We start from the raw sequence: 24,054 nt of genomic DNA on the forward strand, positions 1-24,054 counted from the left end.
CAGAGGTTAGTGTCAATCTTGAACTACACTATTGAAATGCCAAGTACCTTGCTGTTGTAATGTAGCAGACTTTTGCATGCTTTTTTTCTTCTTGTAGGTAAATACATGGACTTCTGACAGACTAAACAAGAGTAACTTCATTTTATGAAGCCGCAGTTAGGTGGTCTAAGCAAACACAGCCTGACAAGACTTAAAAGTGAATGCACCTTGAAAATATCTACTGGGAAATCATATTGATAGTGTCCACTGTGAAAAGGGTCAACTAACCGTTATGGATCTTTGACATTAACTTAATTAGTATGTTCTTCTCTTATGTTCTTCTGCAGTGTTGAAGAGTCTTGTGTGACTTGCATATGACCTAGCCTGCTAAGCTAATATGTGCCAAACTTCTGCCTGGTCACTTTGTAGTTGTGAGTATGTTCTAGGGTAGAGGGAGAAAGGTGTGAAGTCAACTGTAAATCACTTTGAGGTTTTTAGAGCTTCAATTTGACAGATTGTGAGGGGCTTAAGGTCAGTTAGAGAAATAGGTGTTTTGAAAAAAGATGAGAACAAATGTATTTGAACCTGTAGTGGCTATTGACAGCAGAGCTGTAGACTGGATTTAATGGGCTCTGCAATGTCAAGCTGCTTTCCCTAGGTGGTGGGAAATCACTCACAGGTAGCATTGGTGACTGTTTAGCTGAGTAAGGCATCAGTCTAAATGGATATCTTTTAGTGAAGTCTTGTAGTAGTAGTGATGATAATATATGGACTCTACCCACAAAGTGCTGAGGATTCTTCCTTGCTGGAGATCATAATGCTCAGGAGCTCCTGTCAGATTATCTGTTTTGTTTGGATTTTTTTGTTTGTAGTGGGGTGTTTTGATTTTTTTGTTGTTGGGGGTTTTTTGCTTGTTTTGTTTGTAGCAGGATTTTGTTGGTTTGGGTTTTGGGGGGTTATTTGGTTTTTTAATGGGAGTTAAAATTCTTGGGTGCGTTGGGTTTTTTTCTTTTTTTCCTCTGAACAGTGATGTAAAACCAGTTCAAATTCAATATTGTATTGTGGCTTCCTTAACTTCTGATGCCTTTCTTCAGACAAAAACTCAAGGACAACATCATTTAGGAACAGAAATCTGATATTTGCAATCTTGTCTAAGGCACCTTAATTTCTTTTCATAAGATTAGTTTTTGTATGGTTTGTTTTTTTCAATCTGTTGACAGAGATTTAGGAGTGTTGAAAAGCAAGATGATGCCCAGGTAAATGGTGGCTCTATTCTTCAGCTATTCAAAAAAGCTCTGCTTAGCGCCATTTTGAAATATGAGAAGTGTGAATAGATAAGATGATCCTTTACCACCTTGATTATGTAGGAAAATTCAAGGAGATTCCCTGCCGTGGTCAGACTAAGATTTATAGAAAGCTTCTTATCAGATTTTCTAATAGCATGTGAGACACACAACCCATTAGAATATCAGTTAAATCTTTTAGACAAGACAGGAAAACTCTACAACTCAGAGGTGTCTGTTTATACTAAAATTCAGGAACTACCTTCCTGGTTTTATATATATTTATAGATAGATATAAATCCTTTTCAAGTGTTGTATCAACACCTTTTTGCCTTTTAAGTGGATATTTTATGACCACATGCTTTTCTTCCTGGTATTTGGGATGTTATTTTTATATCCCTGTTAACACGAGTAGAAAACAGATCAATCTTCTTTGTTTATGCTTAATGTCTTCTGCAGTTTCAACAGGTGAATGATAAAAGTTTAAAGCAAAAAAGAAGTATGAGATTTGTTTTTTATAGGAAAATAGAAACAGTAACAGAACACAAGACAGTAATTTCTATCCAAGTAAATGGCATTAAGTCAGCACTACAAGTAACCTCATTATACCAGGTCACTGGTAGCAATGCAGAGATCTAATTTTTACCATAGCCCATAGTCAATGTCATGTCTAGCATTTTAAAACCCTCTGCTTCTTTGGTGATTTGAAGCATCAACAAACTACTATTAATACTGTAAGAATCAAGAAAATTGATTTATGTTTTCTGACCCAATTCCTTTTCTCTTTTGGTATATTGTTTTTCTTTTTGTTTTAAATCTCAAAGCCTTCAGTGAAAGAGTAGATGCTACACACCAATATCTAGATGAAAACATGTTCTGACAATGATCTTATGATTTGAGAACCTTGGGTTTGGGCTTTTGACACAAGTCTGAAACTAACTAGTCACTCTCATACCGTTTCTGCTTTCATTTGTGTGTTCAAGTCCAGAAACACCTAAAAACCATCAGCTAGATTTCCCAAAGCCCTGACAAGTATGTGTTTTGCAAGAAATGTTTTAAAGCATAAGTTGAATCTGCCTTCTTAAAGTGCTTGGTATAGTAATAAGCAGAGCAAACCTTGGCTCATGCTGTTGCATAAAGTAGCAGAAAGTCAGGGGCTTGATCAGGGAGGGGTTTCAGGTGGATGTGAATTCTAGAGCTCGTTAACACAAGCTTCTTTATGGGGAGACGGGACTTCTTTTCACAACCATTTTCCCATCTGTTAAATGCAGCAATGTTTGTGGTTGTGTGGCAAATGAGTTGGAGAGTAAAACTCGGTGAGATGCTCGCTCCTTAGCAGCTGGAGTTGCATGTATATTGTTGTGGGTTTTTTTATTTTTTAACTACTGCCATGCAATGTCTCCTGGCACCCCTTGGATGAGGGGATGTGGAGCTGGGGTAAGTAGCAGATAACTCTAAGGAACTAGCTGAAGTCCTTTAACAGGAGACTTTCTTCCCCCACAAGCACACCTATGTGCAGCCCAAATGTGTAACCATAAAACCTCTTGACACCTACATGGTGCTCCTTAGTATAGAATTTCAAAGCTCTGTGTGTGGGGGAGGGTGGCCCCAGGCTCCCCTCTGCTTTGGGGTGGGGGTGAGCTCTATGATTAGAAGAGCTAGGGCTTTCCTGGGGAGTTTCTTCCATGTGTGAACTTCAACCACTGGCAAACATTCTCTCTGAGGTGCTTAAGCATGAGGGAATTTGGTCTCCTTGTCATCTTCAGGGTGTATATGTAGGTATTACTGCTGCTGGCAGGCACCACATTGCACCGTTTTTATAAGGTGGGCAGAGAAGCTGTCACTCTCCTGAATTCAGGTGGAAAGTATGCCCTGGAGAGTAAAGCCATGCAAGTGTCCTCAAGCTTGGATTAATATCTTACCTCCAAGGCTTCCTTCTTTCTCTTGTGCAAATAAAGCAGCCACATCTACTTCCAGCTGCACCAGAACAGCCTCGGGGCTGAAGTATAAGAAGAAACCTAGATCCTGTTTTCATTCTGTTGATAGTGGCACGTCCTCTCTCCAGCAGCACCAACTGCTTTGCTGATGTCACCAGAAAAGATAACTGTGTATAAAATCCGTTATATGCAACTGCCTGCTCTGTGTTTTTTCTTCCCTCATAAAAGCATTAGGGTGGCTGTGAGGCAAAAGCCCTTCTTTCCTCTGGCTTCTGCCACTTGCAGCACTTTCACTGTGATCACACCTTGTATCCCATCAACAGTTCACCCAGAGCAGAAGTAAGAATACAGCTTTGAACATGAAGATCTGCTCAGGAGAATAGCTGGTGGTGTCCAGCTGTTTCACCTATAATTTGATCTCAGTCACTTTTTTTTTTTTTTTTAAATCTCTCTCACATGCAGGTGGGAAGAGATACCCTGAAAGTGGATTAAACAAATTAAACAGTGCAAGAGTGCAGCGCGTTGTAGCAGAGAGTGATTTAGGGGCAGACAGTTACCTAAGCTCAGCTTCGAAGCAGCCACATTGTCGTGGGGCTCAAAGTATTTAAAGATAGGGCAGCTGCCCCTGGCATTCCAGGGCTAGGGAGTAACTAGAGACATGGTCTGGTTCACTGGCACCAGCGCTAAAGTGTGCTTCCACGACCTGAAGCCTTGCTTTCGTGGTTACTTAGAGCTGTTGCTCCACCTTGGACTTGCAGGGAGACAGAGGCACTCTACAGCCACCTAAGAAACTATAGCCTAGCACATTCACAACCTTCACCTGATGCTTTCTCTGGGATGGTGGGAAATGCTGACCCTGGACCACTTCTCAAATTGTCAGGGTACAGCCTACAGTGATGTTCTTTTTGCCTGCATTACTCATCTTTGTCTGTGAGCAACAGCTTTCCAAAGCCATTAGCTATCAGAGTCTTCATTTGTAGATGGGTAAACTGAGGTAGCAGTGCTGGATGACCAGCCAAGGTCATAGAAAAACTAGCAGCAAAAGTAGATCCTTCTTTGTTCCTCTGCTTTAACCATGACCTTGTATGCTTCCTGAGCTAAGTAGTGTAGTCATTACCTGCAGTTTCAGATATGGAAGATTTAAAGAACAAGGTTAATAGTCTTCTCAAGCATAAACAGTATACCCAACTACTACTTGTGTGAATGATGATGGTTTTCAACTACCCGTGCTGACTGACAGGGCTATCTTCCTCTGCATCTGCTGGTGGCTTACCTTTATGTCAGTGATGACTTTGAGAAAAGATCTCATTATGGTTCTGTGCAAGATTCCTTGGACAACACAAAAATTTTCCTTCCTTTCCAAATACAGTCCAGACTGACCTTGTCTGTGTAGCTTTTCATCTGCTCACATTTGAATCAGATGCACAGGCTTATACTGAGGAACACTATGTAGACCTTAGTGCTGCTCTCTCACATATGCATAAATTTTTTCTACTGTGACAATTTTATAAGGCTTTAATTTTTCTTTTTACTTATTTTTGTTTAAACTCTAAAGCTTGTGAGTAATTTAACATGGGTTAAAATAAAACAGAAGCATGTGGCATATGCTTAAATGTGGTTCATCTTGAGTGACAGTGCTACCTGCATACCTGAATGTTGCTGCTTAGGTGAAACACTGATATCACACTGACTGCATCAGTATACCATGTGTGAAGAGCATTGAGTGAGTTTAGGCTGTACAAAGACAACTGTATTTCTTTCCAAACAAACAGAAATGGGGGGAGAAAAGGGGATCAAACAAAAAATAAATCAAACCCTTTTTAGCTTTTCTAAAACAGGCAGTCTGTTACAGGATCTATCCACAAACCTGAATCAGCTGTTCCACACACACATGCTGATCTATCCATCCTGGTGAGATAAGCCTGTTATTTCCTGGCTGTTGCTCTGTCTGTGCCTTAAGTGAAGAAAAGGTTAAACTCATTTAACCAGCCCCATGCAACTCAGCCCTGGGAGAGAAGGACGACAACTCAGCCTAATCATATTTGTTATAGCAATTTGATGTAAAAACATCTTCTATCATTTATCAGGTATTGAAGCAAGGGAGTTCTATATATTAACTACTGAAGTAGCATATGTTTCTGTATATATTAATAAAGAAGATAGGATTTAACAGCAATTTATCTATACAAACTGTCAGTTTGCTTATATTTCATTTCCAATATTTAGTGGTCACTGCTAGACTTTACATATTTATTAGTCAGATATATAATACAAGATACAGACTAGGACACTGGTGTTTATTTGTTTATAAGCAAAGATGTTCTCAGTTATTACTTAGCTTCTTGATTTTTAGGTACAGTGGAAACATGGATAAATAGACAATACTTGAACTAAATATACATGTATGTTCTTCACCATTCTAGTGTTAAAGTGCCTACAAATCAATACACTTAGTATTCTTACAGCGTTGTCGTTTTCCGTTCAAAAATTCCGTTTAAAGAACCTAGGGATTAACTATAGTCCTTATTGAACAGAAGATCAGTCAGAAGAGTGACACAGAAATCCCAGGAAGATCAGATGGCTTTTTCTTTTTTCCTACTTTTGTATGACACTAGCTTTAATGTTTCTCAGAAGATCATTATTTAAAACAAACAACAAAAAACACAAAAAAAGCATTTTAAAAAACTAAAAAGCAAGACTTCTGTCTTAGCAACCTTCAGCTCAGGTTGTTTAGGCAATCCTACATCACCTTCCAACATCACGTCCTCTGTGTAACAGTGACCCTTGCTCTCCTTCCCTTGCTGCGTCCATCATACTTTGAGGAAGAAATTTTGCTGGGTTTTCATTTGTAAAGACCCTGAGGGTGCCAGGCCAGGTGCTCCAGGTGAGGTCTATGCCCTCTTGATGCTGTTGAGAAGCTCAGTCAGTTCGCTGATGTACTTGATGGTGTACTTCAGGGTTTGTATTTTGGTGAGGGGCTGTCCCCTCTGGCTGTAGATGGGTGGCAGGTAGTTGCGTAGTGTGTGGAGCGCATCAGCCAGGGTCCTCATCCGCAGCTTCTCCCTCTCGCTGGCCTTCCTCCTGCGTTGAGCAGACATCCGCACCTTGGTGCCCTTGGGCAGCCGAGCTTGCCCAGGGCTGGGCAGGTAGGCAGGGGGAAAGTCCACCAGACCATAGCCCACGAGGCTGCTGCTGCTACTGCCATAGGGGGTCTCCGCTGCTACTGGGCAAGGGGATGATGAGTAGGATTCGAAGGAGGGCGTTGGGGATAAGCTGTGAGGAGATGAGACGGGGTGCAGCTCAAAAGCTCCAGCAGCGTTTTTCCAGTCCCAGGATGATAAGCAGATGGGGTGCTCTGAACCCAAAGTATCTTCCATGTTTATCAGCGTCTCGTGTAGTTTCTCCATGCTGGAGGAGCACTCAGGAGCAGCAATGTCCTCTGCCTGCCAGCAAAGGCTGGGACTGCCGACTGCTGAGACCTTTTTATGATGGAGAGAGGAAAGTGACAGAGTGGGAACATGGGTTTGGTGAGAGGAGTTCAAAGGAGCGCCACAAGTGCTAAGATGGAAAATGAACTCCTGATGTGCTAGTTTCTTCTCAATGATAATTATCAACCTTCAGCTAAAAAGTCTTTAAGCTAACAGGCAACAGTGAGAAAGGAGGAAAAAAAGATTATCTTCTTGCAACTAAGCCAATTAAGGCTGTGCATCTACATGTAATGTTGCGCTGGGGGGATAAGTGTGGAGAGAGGAAAAAGAAAATTCACAATTTTACAAAACACTTTACAGATGTAGAATTGAAAGATAATGATCACTAAAACAAATGCTGAATTTAAGGTCCCAAGCCCTGATTTTTGTGTAACTATTTGAAGGCAATGGAACTACAGCAATGATGATTCGACCCTTGCTGACTGCCGCTGAAGTAGTCTCTCGTTATCTGCATCTTAATTGTGAAAGCCAAAGACAGTTTATTAGGAGCTACGTGTTTTAGGGCTCTGTGGATTTCTCTTCTCATTAAATTATAACTTCTCTTGAGTGACTTTGGTTTTCAATAAGAGAAAGGAGGAAAAAAACAGCAACGAATTCCCTGCAGTTTATAGATTCATTTGGTATTTTAAATCATGCCTGGGAAATCAAGAAGGAAATCTATAATGCTAAACAAAGTCCTATTAAAAAAAAAAAGAAAAAAAAGAAAAGAAAGAAATAAATAAAAAAGTGTGTATTGGGAAAAAAAACCTGCAGGAAATAAAATAAGCTGTGTATAACCTTAGGGCTCAGACAAACATTTTGCACAGAAATTTAATTCAGAGTAATATACAGATTAGATGTGCGTAAGAGAAGGCTAGAAGATACTTCTGTAAAATTGTCTGCCTCTAGGAATCCAGTCTTCTGCCAGAAAAAAAAAAACTTTTTCCATCCCTGACTCAATGCAACATTGAAGTTACTTGCTAAGCAGTTCAGAAGAAAAAAGTATATTGTATAAATTAGTGGCATTATTAATGACCACTGTTCATCCCTAGGCTTCAGTACTGCTTATAGTGATGATTAATGATCTCTATTACTCTAGGGAAATGAATATGCAGAGGCTAGGATTAAGTTGCCCAAAACCACAGAGCAATTCATTAGGAGAGCCAGGAAAACTGCCCAAACTACTGAGCTCTGCAGCTCTACTAAGGACTCAACTGTCATCTATGACTTTGTATCAGTCTATAGTAAAATGGAAGTATAATACATGATTAAAAGGTTCTAAGGTGGAAGAGAAAGAAAATCAGGATTTATTTTAAAGATTCCTTATGTGTAGTGATTTCTATGTCCACCATAATCCACTCTGAAAAAAAGAAGAGGAATGCCTCTGAATGGCACATAGCCAAGCAAGCTGAGGCTTCCTGAAATACACTGTTTCTTTCTGATTGTGAAATCCTCACTGCAATCACTCAGAAGAAACAAACAAACAAAGAAAAAAAACAATCCAGTACTCACTGTAATCACTAGGAAGGCTTTCATGAATTTTTATGAATTTGGAATCAAAGTGTTAGGAAGCAGCTTGTGGGAGAATTACTGATTTTATGCTGGGATGAATAAGGAAAAAAAAGGCAGAAAAAAGTGAAAGATTTTTGCATTTTAACTCAAGCTGACAATTTGAGCATGATGGCATCTCCGCCACACAGAAACTTGAGGCACAGCTCCCCACAGTCAGAATTGCTTTGGGTCACAATGTTTTATTCTGAGCTCTTCTTTACTCCTTCCTTAAAGAAAGGGTGTTGAAACAGTCCTCAGAATTACAAATGTGTACTACAAATTAAAATTAAAACAAGAATATTTTCTCTGTCTTTGGTTTACTAAATGAGCTTCATTAAACACAAGACAAAGGTCATAAGGCCACAAGTTAGACACAAGGTCTAATTTAGCATAAATGTCCCATTAAAATCTTTTGTCCCATTTAAAATCTTTCTCCCATTCATTTTCTCTTTTCCTCCTCATATTTCTGGTTATAGTACCTTTTCCATTCAGCATGTTCTCTGCTTTTGTTCAGACAATTAAAAGTCTGCAACTAGACAAAAATCAGGAAAGGGTGGAAGAGGAAGGACTTCTGTCAGGATGTGCCAGGAGAAAGGAGCTTGCAAGTGCTTGTATGTGTGTGTCAGTATACAAATATATTAAAAATATACATTAAGCATATATATGTATAGATATATATCTATATAACTGTTCTGCTCAAATGTTTTGATTTTGGACCAGATACTGATCAAGTACAGCCAAATATTAATCAATTACAGTCTAATTTATAAGTAAAAATTTCAACAAGTCATTTGTTTGCTGACTATAAACAATGCATGTTGCAATTTCTTTTATAGCCCTAATCTATAGGTTGTCATTTACTTTATAACCCTAATTTACAGGTAAATCATAGAAAGTGTTGCTAAGACACCAAGGGGAAAAAGATTTTGTGCATGTCCAAAATGTCACTGCTGTAAATGATCGGTGAACACAGATTTCATCTCTGCATTCTTACATATAGGGATTTGAATGAGATTAGGCAGGGAACAGGAAAGCAAACTATAACAATACCTATAATACCTATATCTTTTTTTATATCTTATGGGTAAGTGTTTAGAGCAACCAAGGCAGGACATTAGTGTATGTGGAAAACTGCTCTAATTGCATGAAAAATCACTGAATTTTATAAGCTTATGCTCTTCTTACATGGGTAAGAAAAATGATAGCATTTTCTATATTAATAGATAACTTAGAACTATGCTCGTACTTGGTCTGTTTTATTACCATCGTGCTCCCCAGCACTATTTTAGCTTGGACCTATCTAGTTAAGTCCCAAATATCTCCTGACTATGTTTCAGGAGATGCCACTGAGAGCACAGGGGTGAGCAAAATGTTACCTATACCAAAGCTAGCTTTGCCATAACACATCTTCAGAGCCAAAGAAGGGTGTGTGGCCCTGTTTGTTCTTCTGGTGTAGAAGCAGGCAAAGGTTCTGATTTGAAAAACAGCCACCCATTTTTATGCATAGCCTTCAGGTTCCCAAGATGTATTTGTATGATGTGTACCTCTGGCCAAGCTGGGAAGCTGCATGACATTTGTTTCCACAGTCCTTGTGTGATCCATAGCCTATGTTAGTCAGCAGAATCTAATGGTGTGTAGCACTTCTTGGTTGAGTCCGTTGTGGGTAGTGCTACATTTCCACCTGCAAGTATGAGAATCCTTCATTAGGAAACTATCTCATAAAGTAGAGACAATTATAACAGGTTAAAACTACTGAAAATGGTAGAACAGTTCATAACACTGTTTTATAAAAGGGCATTAAACATACTATAAAGAGGAAGGTGAGGCTATAAGCTGGGTATCAGGTTTGTTTTTCTGTATCCTATGACTATTTGATGCTCTCTCATTCAAGAGCTAAGAAAGTTTAGTATTTCAGGTGGAATCTTCTTAGAAAGTAAATCCATGCCAAAAGAAAAAAGTGTTTGCAATCTCTATTTTATTCTACCTCTTACAAATTTTAGGAATTCCCTTTTTGTCTGTCAGTAAGTAATGTCAAAACATTGAAGGGTGGTGAGGTATGAGGCTAACCCTAGAGAAATATGAACTGATACGTAGAAAATGATAAAGCATTTTCTGCCTGACTGATAGTTTTGATTTTTATTTCAGTAATTTGTTCTGCAATAAAAAGGCTAACATCTCAATCTTCATCTCCTTTAAAATGAAAGATTCTCTACTCAAATTTCTGAATTCATTACAGAGGGGAGGAAATGCATGAAGGCATGAAAGGAGCAAGAATATTTCCTTCTTTTTTAAAAAAAAGCATATATAGAATAGAAAATGTTTAGAGCTTCTCTATATGTGTGATTCAGGTTTTAAATTTAAAATAAATTGTCTAGATAATCATCCACAGTCATCCACAAGTATGCATTTTTTTCTGTACAGTTATTTAAGGCCTCATAATTATTATTAGAGTATATTTCCAGCAAGTTATGAATTTGGAAGGAGAAACAGACAATAAGTAAAAATTCATATTGGATGGGAAGAATGCAGGCTGAAACAGAGTAGGCACAGCTAAATGAGTTTCAACAACACTAATCCCATAACAGTCAACCTCCCTTACAATTAGGACAGGAGTCTAGTCTTACTTTATTGACAAGCAGCAGATCATACCATTATCCTTGTAGAGCACTTAGGTGATAACACCTTATTTTGCAGTTTGCACCATGAAAAAATACCCATCTCCCAACAGGTTTTAAAGGCACTTCATCTCTTATTTAACCAGAGGTTTCCCAAGTATTAGCTGGGGAAGTGGCTGTTGCCATCCTGCTTTACAGAGACATGGATGAGGAGTCACTCACCCTGACTCCTCATATATAAAAAGTGGAGTGAGCAGCTGCAGGTCTCAGTAACTCCAGCAGACGCAGCAGGTGTTCAACACTATTTTTCAGAAGTGTTGAACGCCTCAGTTTACACCCAAACTGGCAATAAAGGAAGGAAAGGAACCACCACATTTGTTATCCAGAGTCACATTAGCCCCTAGACAATGGTTCTGCTCTTTCCCTCAATTTATATAGTTTTGGTTTGGTTTGGTTTTTTGTTTTGGTTTGGTTTGGTTTTAATTGGTTGTCGTCATCCGTCTTTTTCTACTTGTGGCAGCGTGTTTAATCTGGGTGCAGTCCCAAACCTGTGGCTAGCATAACAGAGAACATTATTCATTTGTTATTCATTTGTAGTAAAACTACAATCAGGTTAGTTCTAGCACTGTTTAAAAAATCCTGACTTAAATATCGAAAACCTTCAATATTTTCAAGAGTGCAACTCCAAGATGCCAAACTAAGAGCCCATTTATGGAGTAGAAACAGTCAAGTAAGCACCACTGATTTCACTGGGGCTTTGCAAAGAAAAAAGCATCTCTGTGGTGTTGCCTTGGTGGGATCAGAACCTATATATTTGCTTTACATTCTAAAATGTAAGTATTTGATCCTCCAAATAGTGGCAGTGTCCATCGACTGACAAGAGACATCAGCTCTGCAATTCATTCAAAACATCTGATCTCCAAGCAACTGGCTTCCCAGATGAAAAGGCCTATGTGTGGAATTTACACCTACCCACCTTTTAAGTAGGGAGTTTATTACCTAGTGTTTTTCAGCTGATATTTAGGAATGCCTTTTTAATACCCCTGTTAACAGAAGTTGAAAGGAGATTCTGCTATGTGGTTGGTCTTTAATGTCTACTGGCTACTGCAGCCAGAAGGAAAGGGCTGGATGGAACGGGAGCCTAACAAGGTTTATTTTGCTCAGAAATTGAGAAGTAACAGATATTATCAAAATAATAGAAGCTGCTTTAGTAGGACTACTTGCTTATTGATTAGTGCAGCTTAATTGTATCAGCTTTCACATTTGGTTTTAAAAAGTTTTGTCTGCTGTACTGAAATGTGGCTATTTTAGGTTTTCATGGGAGAAGTGGAGGGTTACTTACTGCAAATATTTCAAGATCTTAAGCAATGCCTCCTTTTCTACCAAAAAGTATGTGTTCACTACAATATAGTTAATTTCCAAGAGTTTCACTTATTCTCCCCATGAACAACTTGATTGCTTCTGCCATTCATGATAGTGGTTTCACAGGGCTTTTAAAAAAAATAGGATAGCACCTAAGGGTTTATACTCTTGCTTTCCTGCTATTACCATGGGCTTTCATGCCCTGTGCTCTGAATAGTTCATTTTGCAGCATAATGAATTTTCTCAAACTCAGTAAATCTTACAAGAGATTCCAAAAGCCATGAAAACTGCATTAACGGCTCAGTTGTGACTGTTTCTAGTTGAGCTGCATAGCAGAAGATGGGTGTTTGTGAGGGGAGATGTTTTTCAATTGCTGTGATTACAGTTCAGCTCAGGCTGTTGCTTTTCATCCACTGAATCTCCTCATCAGTATCTGCTCATTTCTTCCTCCCCCATCTCCTAGCACTGATGTGTGGAATTGCTGCATGCTGCTAATAGAAACCGTGTTTCATTTCAGTGCTAAATGAAGTTATACTTGGGTATATCCTTCAGTTCAATTTAATAATTACAAAATGGATTGATAGTCTGGTTGCGAGACAACATACAAGTGTTGGATTACAAATTTCATGTAGCTCTTAAGTAGTTCACATTATGAAATAAAGTGCTGTGTGCCTGTTCAAGACACCTTTCACAAGCATGTGGCTAACCTGCAGGTGACAATCATTGATTTTAAATTGCAATCATAAATTTCTCACCAAGTTGATAGATCTTAATTTTTATCACAGTCAATCCCACAAAAAACAAGTCTTTCTTCAGTCTACTGATGAACATGAATAGTGTATTAAGTTTGGGATATTTCTGCATTTGCTGTGCATGATTCCATGAATTTTGCCTGACAAATTAACCTCAGCGTTGTAACTGTCCCATCAATATACCTGAGTAAAATTGTTCCCATTTGTTTTTACACAATGTTGCACATACAGAGGTTTTCAGATTATACTGAAATGAGGAAAGTGGTTAGTGCATTGGAGAGCAGAGCTGCCATTCAGAGGGAATTGGGAAAGTTGGAGAAAAAGATGTGAGCAGCACTGGGAAGTGCAAGAAAAGCAAATGCAAACCCCCGCACCATGTGGGATAACCCCACACAGTAGCACAGGCTTATGGTGATGGGCCAGGAGGTAGCTTTCTAGAAAAAGATCTGGGGAACCTGGTGGGTTGATGTGTCGGTGTGAGCTGAAATTCCCCCCCCACCCAACAATAACCAGGCTAGCCCAGTCTGGAAGCAAATGAAAAGCTGTATTTACAAGCAGAGTCTAAAATCTACAATGAAATGCAATGAATATATACAAATACACAAAATTCACGACATTCACAAATATATACAATCAACAGAAAAAGCACAACCGATCTCCCTTTGCTTCCCCCCAAGGGGACCCTCCCAAAGGGGCCTCCCTCTCCCAGGAGCTTCCCCCCCAGACCCCCCTGGACAGAGAAGCAGAGTTTGTTAAGCAGAAAGTTGTTAACTTAGCTGCCAAGGTCAGTGTGTTATCTTCAGCCAGAAGAGAAGAAGAAACAGCAGCCAGACAGCCCAGCAACTGCCCCCACTGCCGAACGCAGAATGTGCAGAATGCCTACTTTGTTTTGGGTAATAGTTCTTAAACATTTCTATCTATCCAATGGAAGTGTTTAGAACAATCGTTATTTTGCTTTCTTACACCCAATAGTGACTTATTTAAATTCTTTCACTTTCTCTGTTCTGAATTTTGCAAGGAAAAATTAAAAAGACAGTTTCAAACCATCACAGTTGACAGACTGGAGCAAGTCCAGAAAAGGGTCACCAAATCGGTCAGGGAGCTGGTGAACACCATGTATTGGGAGAAACCCAGGGCTGGGTCTGCCCAGCCTGAAGATGAGTGGCTCAGTGGAAACCTTACTGCTGCCTGCAACTAACTGAGAGAGAGTGAAAAGAAGAGCAACCAAATCGTTTTGCAACAGTTTACAGTGGAAGAGAGAGAGAGAGAGAGACACAAAAAACACAGCAAATTTTGAGTCTTACCAGACTTTGACTTTCAGTGATGCATTATAAGGTTCCTGCTGTACTGGTGATAGAAGACACCAATATTTTTTCATGCTGTATTAGACTTTTGGACAGTTATATTTGGGTAACAGAGGCATGATGCAGAGGTCTGTATTCTCTACCACTAAAGATCCTGCTCCTGTTCTTTGCCTCACGACCAGCCTTCAGTTTTCTGCCTCAATTTTTATACCTTTAGTTTCTCCCATTTATGACTAAACACTGTTTCTTTTCCTCTTTATCTTTTATTTTCTTTCCTTTTTTCTCCCCCTCCCACCCCCTCAATCCTCCACACCCCCCACATGCCCAAGTTTAATCTTTTTGATAATCAGTCTCATTCTCTTTGGTGCTTCTTGATACTGATAGTAGATCATGACGACTTTTTTAACATCCACTGCCCATGTAAATCATGTATTTCTGTTTTCCTGCTACATTGTGGGGATAAAGTTAATGTTAGAAGCAGGAAACATTGAGTTATCTACTTGAAACAGGCTTTCCAGGAAGTTCAAAGCACAAGGCTATCAAATAAATCATTAAAATAGTTATAGCATATAGTTACAGCCAGTGGCTCAGCTATGGTTGTAAATTTGCAAGAAGTCATTTACTTCAGGCCATCACTATTTAGAAAAGTCTTATTTGTTACTCTTAAATAATTTATATTTTGAAACATGTGAGAGAGCAAAAAACCCTGAGCTTTTACTAGGAAAACTTCTGTATAGGCCAGTAAGTTGAGTGTGTGAATCTATTAGGTGAAACAAAGAAAAGAAGTAGTGAGAAAAAAAGGGTTACTAATCAAAGTCTTGGTATGCCTTCACTCTGAGAGCCTACTTAACTGCTGGCCACCCTGTCACTCTGTTGAGACACAGACATCTGGTTTGCACCCTGGCTAAGTTCCTGCTTAGTTAATGGTAATTGGGATGTGTAAAATCGGTGCATGCATGAATAAGCAGGTAGATCTTACAACAGCAGATATGCAAATCTTGAGGGCAGCTGGGCCTGGTTAAAATTCTGCTCTTTTAGGGGCCACTTTGCTGCAAAACAGAGAGAACAGTAAAAAAAAAAAAAAACAATCTGTCGGAGTCACAATCACCCGGATAGGAAATCAGGTTACAAATGCCCTATTCTTGGCCCTGCTACTGATCTGCATGATCATGAAGAGATCCCTTCTTCTGTTCCTGCTCTTCCAAATATTTCCTTTCTTTAGACATGGACCATGTCAGTGGACAGATCACCTCTCTGAAGAGATCTTCCATATGATGCCCACCACAGTGGTTTAATTTATTATTACAAAATACTGTGAACAATATTCAGAAAATAACTAAATCTCCCTTCCAACCCTTAACATTCCCCTCCAACCCCTAACATCCTGTCATGCTGTACAATACAGGAGGTTCCACCTCTACATGAGGAGGATCTTCTTCACTGTGAGTGTCACAGAGCACTGGAAGAGGCTGCTCAGGGGGGTTATGGAGTCTCCTCTGGAGACTTTCAAGATCCATCTGAATGCGTTCCTGCGTGACCTGTCCTAGACTCTATGGTCCTGCTCTGACACGGGGGTTGGACTCGATCATCGTCGGAAGTCCCTTCCAACCTCTAACATCCTGTGATCCTGTGAAATCTAAATTCTCCACGTTATATTGCTTTAAGTCAGTTGAGCCCCAGAGAAGTGATTTTCCAAAGTAAATACTGGCAAATGGGTTGTAGGGAAAACTTAAATTTCCCTGACATTGACCTGCCCTGTCAGGCTGGGATGCACATTCATCAGTCTCTTGCTCTTATCTGCTATCTGACATTCCGTGGTGAGTTGAAAGCAAAGTAACACAGATGGATAGCACTCTCTTTTGAAGAACAAAATGTACCAGGAACTGAATTTTCAAGTACATTCAATGTGAAGTTAACTCTCAGATTAGAGGAGCATCTTTTAAGGGAGAACGAGGGGGGTGGGGGGTGGGGGGGTGGTGGTGGTGGGGAAACACACACACAAAAAAACCCTAAACCAATAAATAAGAAAAAACAACAACAAAAGGTTTCAAAATGACTTTTGGGGATTCCCTATTGATGTGTGTAGAAAGCAAGCTAACATTGACATAGTCCCTGCTACTTTCAATGTACTTCAGACAATAGCTAATCAATACTCATTACACAGCTTTAAAAAGCTTGAGTATTCTGGGGTGGTGAGTCTGTGAGCTGAATCCTCCCAAATACGACACACAGCCTGGAGCCAGACACTTTCATCCTTGGGAGTGTCTCCAGATGAGACAGGCTGTCCTCCTCCAAGGAATTTAAGAAGCCTTGTCTTTCAGATTAAAAGCTCAGTTTAGAGAAATTTGCTCATGGTACAGGAAGGAATTTCATGCAGGCATTTTTAAATTAGTGAACCCAGCCTACCTCAGGAATCAAGTCTGAGATTAAATGAGCCCCTGCTTCAGAAACATGGAATTAACCATTATGATCCAGCAGAGAAATCCGCTGAATTTTATTGACATTCATGAGGGATACAATAGTTCTGTTTCAAAAGCCTGCCCTGTTCCTCCTGAATCCTGTGACTCCCTTCGTATTTTGAGGTCAAATATTAAGAACATCCTTTATATATCCTAAGTTAAATGCTTGATTTTGCTCACATATGCTCATTGTGCTGGTAATACCCTGACTTTTTTCAAGGGTTCCTCTTCCAGCCCAAAGATAGCTCTCCTGGCCAGGGAGTTCATGTCTTTCTTAATTTTATTTTATTTTATTTTATTTTATTTTATTTTATTTTATTATTTTATTTTATTTTGTTTTTATTTTATTTTAAATAACAACCCAAAACTTTACATAGTATTTAAGAAGTAGCCCAGTGGCCATCACAGTCTTTTCCTGAGCTTGTTAGATGCCCAAATTCTCCAAATGTCCAATAGTAAGATGTTCTATTTCTACAAAAAATTCAGATCTACAGAAGCAGCAATATTTACAGCTCAGTGGGCTTTAGATCACACTCTCTATTCCTTTAGAATGTTCCATGAGGACTTTCTCTAGCTTAAAAGAAATTCTAGCAACATAGGTTCATATATATTTTGTCTTGCACTATATAAAGGCCACTCCAATTCCGTAATAGAATATTTTGTGGACACAAACTGTGTATTTTTTTATTTTTGTTTTGATGTATATTTTCAGGGTAATTCTCAGAGCTACTTTTGCTCCTAGGCCTTCCACCTGGTAAAAAGAGCATTTAGGTGTCTGGCCAGGAGCATAAGCACTGGAGGGAAAAGATCAAAGGCTTATAAATGTGTCAAACTTTCAAATGCAAATCACCTGCCATAACGTTGTTGAGGACAAATCCTTCATTATCACCATTCTGTGAAAGGCTTAAATTAGCTTGAATTGGCCGAAAAGAACACGAAAAAGAAAGCTATTTATCTTCCTGTGAGTTTTATTGCCTTTAGATTTATTTGGCTAATGGTCCAATAGTCCACTAATCAGAATATCTGCATAACAAATTCTTTAAATGATCCATAAATAAAATATGTGAGTACATAATGCTGCTAAAGTTAAACTGAGATCTCTGACAGTAGGTTACTGAAATAACCTTTAAAACAAGCCACTCTTTTTAATGGTTGACCTATGAGCTACTATGATTTATGTACTAATAATCATCAACTGGCTTCTTAGCTTGAATTACATTCAGGGGAATTTTTTAATGTGCTCTTCTTCAACTACATATTCTATGGATAGATAATTATCCTTTTTTAGGCTGTCATTATTCTGAAAACATAGTTTCTTAAAAGGTGCTGTGTTGTTCTTTCTTATAAATAGTTTTAGTATTGTAATAGAATATTTGATTAAATTGACTAGAAGAGCAGGAGTGTTAAAAAAAAGAAATCTTAAACGAAGAACTGCAGAGAGGTTTTGTTAAGTGAGATTTACTGGGATCTTTGAAAGGGAGAAAGCCTTGATCAGAAAGCTCTCAGGCTGGTTAAAGTGTTGTCTGAGGGGAGCTGACTGGGGGCATCTTTAGAAGGTGTCATTGGCTGGATCTAGCAAGACTCCCCAGAATGTCTTCACGGGTAATTGTCTGAACAAGGGACACTTTGTGCCTCATTGGGTTTTGTATTGGTCAAAGTTTTAATATATTCCCCCTCTGAAACACTCCTTCCACCACAGTCACCCACTTGAGTTACAGTTGGAATTGTATGATCAGTTAAATACAATATACAAGACAAGGTCTCTTTCCCAGGAGCAAGTAACAAGTTTATATGAGTTCACACTCATAGGCTATACAAGAGTACAGAGGTATCCACATGGATGTCACCTCATGAGGACACTACAGCCTTCCCCATTCACTGACACATCAAAGTATTTCCAGGTCTTGGGCTTCTGCATTGAAAGTGTGCTGGCAGATGGAAGATATTTATGATCTTTGATACTTATGTCTTCTGCATCTCTAATTCCTGGCCTCCCAGCACAAAATATTTGGATTAGTTTTTATAATTAAAAAAAAAAAAAAAAGGAAAAAAACGAAATAAAGAAAAGAAGGGAAAAGGAAACCTTGAACTTAATTTGATGGCATTTTACAAAACAAATAACCTATCACTAAGCTATTTTTTGGTGAGATTCACACCTCTGTTATTGGAAGAAATACAATGTTCCTGAATAAATTTTTCCATTCTGTGTACAAATTCAAGCAACTTCAAGAATTTTTACCAAATGTCTATCTTGCAAATTCTAAGTAATTGGTGAGCAGTAGGATTTGGCATTTTTAGAAAGGTAAACAAAGAAAACTCCAGAAAATGGACTGATATCCCCTTTGACGATGGCACATCAGCAGACACCAGAACAAAGGTGTATCTGTGTTTGGAAATAAGTGGCAACAATGTCATCGCCTTCACTTGGACTTGGTGGTCAGAACACCTACAGACCCCACACATTTCATGACTTTCAAAAAACCACCATCTGAAACCAGGCTGTAAAAGCCAGTATTTTCAACTTAAAAAGGTAATGGAGAAGCAGATGTTGGGCTGTATCTGCCTTATTAAAAATTATGGTAGGAGCTGACATGGGGAGTACAGCAATTTGTCACAGGTTTGTACAAAGGCAGAGCTGCTGAACTGCATGCCTTGCACTATCCCAGGTTATTCCAACTTCTAACACAAATACTTGGGAATTCAAGATTAATATATGTCCTATGACACCCCACATTACTATCTTCTGCTCTTCTGCTGTCTATTTTCCCACAATATCAGCAGCAGCTTTCTCAAGTTTTTGGTGACTACTCATGGCAAAACCAACCTTTACATCCTCATGTCCCCCCTTGTGTCCTCCTCCTTTTTTTGAGCTGCCTGGTGGTGAAAATAGCCCATGTCACAGTTTAGGGAAGCACACATAAAGCTGACTGACCAGCTGGCTGTCATCAGAGCCACTGTCAATTTCTTTCTGTACAGAAAACATGAAAAATCTTTCTCTTTTCCTTGAGCAATTGATTATACAAGGTTTACAGTCTTGAAGCCATCAAATTTGGTTGAAATTGGACAGTTATTAAAAGGTATCAGTGAACAACAAAGGAAAAGAAGTCACATGATATAGACAAAGAACCTTTCTGTGAGGCTCCTTGCCCATAATAGACTTGTATGGACATTTTGCAGAAACTCATCCAGACCAAGAAGGGCACTGAACCAATTTTCTCCTTTTCCAACTGAAATTCTCTTTACTAAGAATTTCTACAAAAAAGACATTCCATGTTCTTCTGATTTGTCCAACAGAATATGAGAGGCCTAATTAAGTCCACTAAACAGTAGTTCTGGTGACTCACTCTCAGAAAACTTTCAGATTTCTAGACATTCAAAAGCATGCATGAGTCAGGCAGCCTGTTCTGCTAAGCAAAATTCTTGTAGAGAATACATCCCACATTTAAACAAAAACAACTTAGGTATTGCCAAGGGTTAGGGCTGGGACAGGCACTAAGTGAGTGACACACACTCACTATGAACCCCTCTCCCTTCCCAAAAGGAAGAAAAAGGGAGTAAGGGAGAGAGACTCATGGATGGGAAAAAACCCAAACCAAACCAAAACCTAAACAAGTTTTAATGAAAATAATAGCAATCAAATTAAATATTTACAAATATATACAAACCCAATATTGAACCCACACCCTTGACAGCAATTATTGCTGATGCTGTGGCAGAAGTCCCAGACTGGACTCAGTGGCAGACAGGAACCAAATTCAGGAGCTGGATTCAGAAATAAGTGCATTGGAATTGAGTGCAGAACAGAGTCCTCCTTGAACACTGGCCATTGAAGAAGAGCTTCACCCTTATGATCCATCAGCTTTATATGAAATGGAGTACCTTCTTGGTCAGTTTAGGGTCACCTGAACTATCTGCTCCTCCTCACAGGTGCAGCCTTTTACTCTGCACCCCCAATGTGATACACAAGATTTAGCATTGGTACTAACTAGAAACATTGAGTATTATTGCTGCTGGAAGCAAACATTCTGTGAAAGTATAGAAAGTGCAGTTACTTAGAAGAGACTAAGCTGAAAATTCAAATCACTGAGTGGAATTAGTTCTGCTCTAGCTCAAACCAGGACAGGCTTTGGGGACTGTAAGCCTGAACACAGGGCTCTCCTTCACCCAGCTGCAGATCAAACAGCACATTTAGCTCACCAGTGCAAAAAATTCAGGCTGCGCGACAGAGAGGCTTAATGGCTTGAGCTGCTCTGACACCTGCCATTCATGTTGGACTGGGAGACAGCCTTAACATGACTTGAAATCAGGCCACAATTTTCATGGTTTTCCAGTAGATAAAACTTGAACAGTTTCTAGGGTTTGGCTATCACGCCTATCGGTGGTTATGTGGCATCACTGCCTGGGCAGCACTGGAATTTTGGGTTGGAGGAAGGCAGTGCAAAGCATTCATCTAGTAAGTTTTGCCACAAATTTATCCAAAGCAGACCATGGTCAGAGTTTCCCCACCATGTCCTACAGAAAACCCATAGCTGGCCACAGATACAGCCTTTACCAGACAACTAACTTGGCTTCAGGCTCGGCGGGAGAGGTGCCATAGCAGAACACATGGCAATCTAAAATAACATAAATGCTAATGTACAGCTACTTCCCTACTGTGTAGTACTAAAAATACCCCTGGTTAGCATCTTTTTCTTCACTGTATTTTAGTCAGGTATCAAATTAGTTTTAAATATGGGTACAAAAATAGGAATTTCAATGTAAGCAGATGTTTTCATGGAGCAAAATATTCAAAAGCATGTCCCTTTTTCCAGTTATGTTCAGTCTTTGAAGTGACAAAATGTCTCCAACAAGGTTTGGGTTTAAAGAACTTTTAAAGTTTTATTAGTGATTAATCTTATTAAGTTCTGCACAGATAGTAGTTACATGACACGAGCAAGAGAACCGTGCAAAGACTGGTTCCATCACCCACTGTAATTTTGTTTTCTTGAAGCAGTTAAAGTGCTTTGTTTCCTGAAGGAAAAAGTGCTAAATCTAGCACCGACTTTACTGTTTTGTCAGTAGCACTTGGTTTTATAACAACCATCAATAATATTCTAACTGCAGTTTCCTTTAATCTGCTGATATAATACAGCAGGTTTGACACCTTCTTAGACATGAAAAGACTATCTTGTCTCGAGTAGCAGCTGCCATCAGTCTCTTTCACCATGATATTTCCAAGCATGAAAGCACAGATCCAAGCCTGTGCAAATCCTCAAAGCTAAATAATTCTCTTCTCAAAGCAGGAAATTTGTCTGTTAACTAGCACAAGATTAATAGAGTTTCAGTTCTATCAATAAAGTAGAAATTGGTAAAAGCAATTAAAATGAAATTTTTCTTTCGTTAAGCATGTTCACATATGTTGGTACTTCAGTATCTTCTGATGAAAAAAGAGTGAGAATGTGTAGCTTGAAAGCAGGATGTATAGACATTGAGGGTTGTTTTTTCCACATTATATTTTTCTGTAGCTCCCTATGTATATATTTTATGCAAACAATATTTTATTTTCCTTTCCTGGTTGACACACCATGGACCTCAAATAGTGAGTTAAAAATCACAAGGTATGCCCAATAAATGTTTCCTTCATTAAGCTATGCTAAATAAAATCGCTATGTCTAAGTGGAATTTTACAAGTGGAAACTTAAGGATCTGCTCTGTATCTGTGCAGCAGTCATTCAAACTAGAGGGATGTCAGCATCAGGACTGACAGACCAGGTGACATGCTCTGTCTGGTACAGCTCTTCAGAAACACTTTCAGAAAAGTATGTGAAGAACAATGTATCCTTTCCTTGCCCCACCTCCAAAGCAGGTATATTATTTTTACTTTAGATGAAGCACTCCGATATCTGTAAGTCTTTGGGCTGACTAGGACAGATCACAGAGTCATAGAATGGATTATTCAGGGTCATCAAGCTGATGCACACATTCATGTATACTTACAGCCAGTTTAACATAAACTTGCAGAAATGTTTCCTAAAGAAGAAAGTTATCCGTTACATCCACTTAATTAATTTAAACATCATCCTTGCAAGTGTAAGAGGTTGCAAAGTAGCCAGCTTTGGTACTGTAAAAACAGTTCCAAAGTAGAAAAAACATCCCTAATCTTTAGACTGAGTATATTACAGAAAGATAAGAAATCGAAACATTGTAATTCCCCTTCTGTAACAAATCACAAGTTTAATTCAAGCAACAGTCACACCCAGTGATAAATGTTATGTTTATTTGCTGCAATCAGCACCTACAGCCCAAATGAGACAGGGCAGCCTACACAGTCATTTTCCTATCTATTGCTGCTTTTAAAGGAGAGGCAGAAAACTTGAACAAAAATTGAGTTGCATTGAAAATGAAAAAAATGAATTATTTCTGCTTTTCATGCCTGAACTGTACTTAGAAAACCAGATTAATTTGTATTGATAATCAACAACAGACTTTTTTGTTTGATTGGGTTTTTTTTTGTTTTCTCCTCTGCACCTCTTATTATGTTACGATCATATCTCATTTCTGGTTTGCATCATCTGCAAAACATCTTGGCATGGTATTTTCAGTGAATCATCCACTAAAGCAGTTGTTCCAGCCAGATTTGGAAAACAAAGACTCAGAAAACTGCTGTTGCCCCAAATTCCAAGGAAAATGTTAAATCACAGAAACACACACACACTGGGTACAATTTTAAGATCCTTCCACTGAAACAGCACATTCCCATACACTGGGAGAGAACAAACGAGAGGCTGTTCACGTGATGTTGGCATTTTTATTAATGTAAATTCAAACAAGATCTTGATTCCAGCTTTCAGTATTCAAAATCAGCAGAAAGGAAAAGAATCATGCAAAACCAGTAACATTTTTCCACAAAAATTGGTCTGATTTGTCCCTAGCTGACCACTCCGTAAGAAGCCTCTCCATTTACAGTCCCTTGGTAACTGCTACTCTTACACTCCTTAGCAATTCTATTTTCTAGTTACCCTCTCACATCAGTTGGGTGGTTAAGAGTATTCACAATAGAGACTATCTACAAAATGGAATAGATGTTTCCAATGTATTTTTCTTTTTTTAATTTCCATAATATATTTCTCATTTGGAAAATCAACTATAAATAAACTTTATTTTCTTCTGTGGGCAGATGGAAAAATTACTGATTTGGGTAATTACAGATTATCTATAGACTACTTATTTTCTCCTTAAACACATCTGGAATTTACCTTCCTGAATTTTAAAGCCTTGGCTTTTATGAAGAAAGAAGTGATCTTTTCATTAAGGCATTGATATTCTAAATTTCTATTGTTAACTTTGTATCTTGGTAAGAGTGGCC

At 38.8% G+C, this 24,054-nt stretch overlaps 1 protein-coding gene across 1 annotated transcript; it reads right to left on the bottom strand.

The window, feature by feature from the left end:
* Positions 1-6,090: 6,090 nt before the first annotated feature.
* Positions 6,091-6,606, bottom strand: MSGN1 (mesogenin 1). Its single transcript, XM_054383819.1, has one exon. It carries the CDS (start codon positions 6,604-6,606, stop codon positions 6,091-6,093), a length of 516 nt encoding a protein of 171 aa, XP_054239794.1.
* Positions 6,607-24,054: the final 17,448 nt, after the last annotated feature.

The sequence above is a fragment of the Indicator indicator genome, chromosome 9 (genome assembly GCF_027791375.1).
Source record: "Indicator indicator isolate 239-I01 chromosome 9, UM_Iind_1.1, whole genome shotgun sequence".
Classification (NCBI taxonomy): Eukaryota; Metazoa; Chordata; class Aves; order Piciformes; family Indicatoridae; genus Indicator; species Indicator indicator.

Coding starts and splice junctions, on each gene's coding strand:
- MSGN1 (XM_054383819.1), bottom strand. CDS start 6,606: ATGGAGAAACTACACGAGACGCTGATAAACATGGAAGATACTTTGGGT.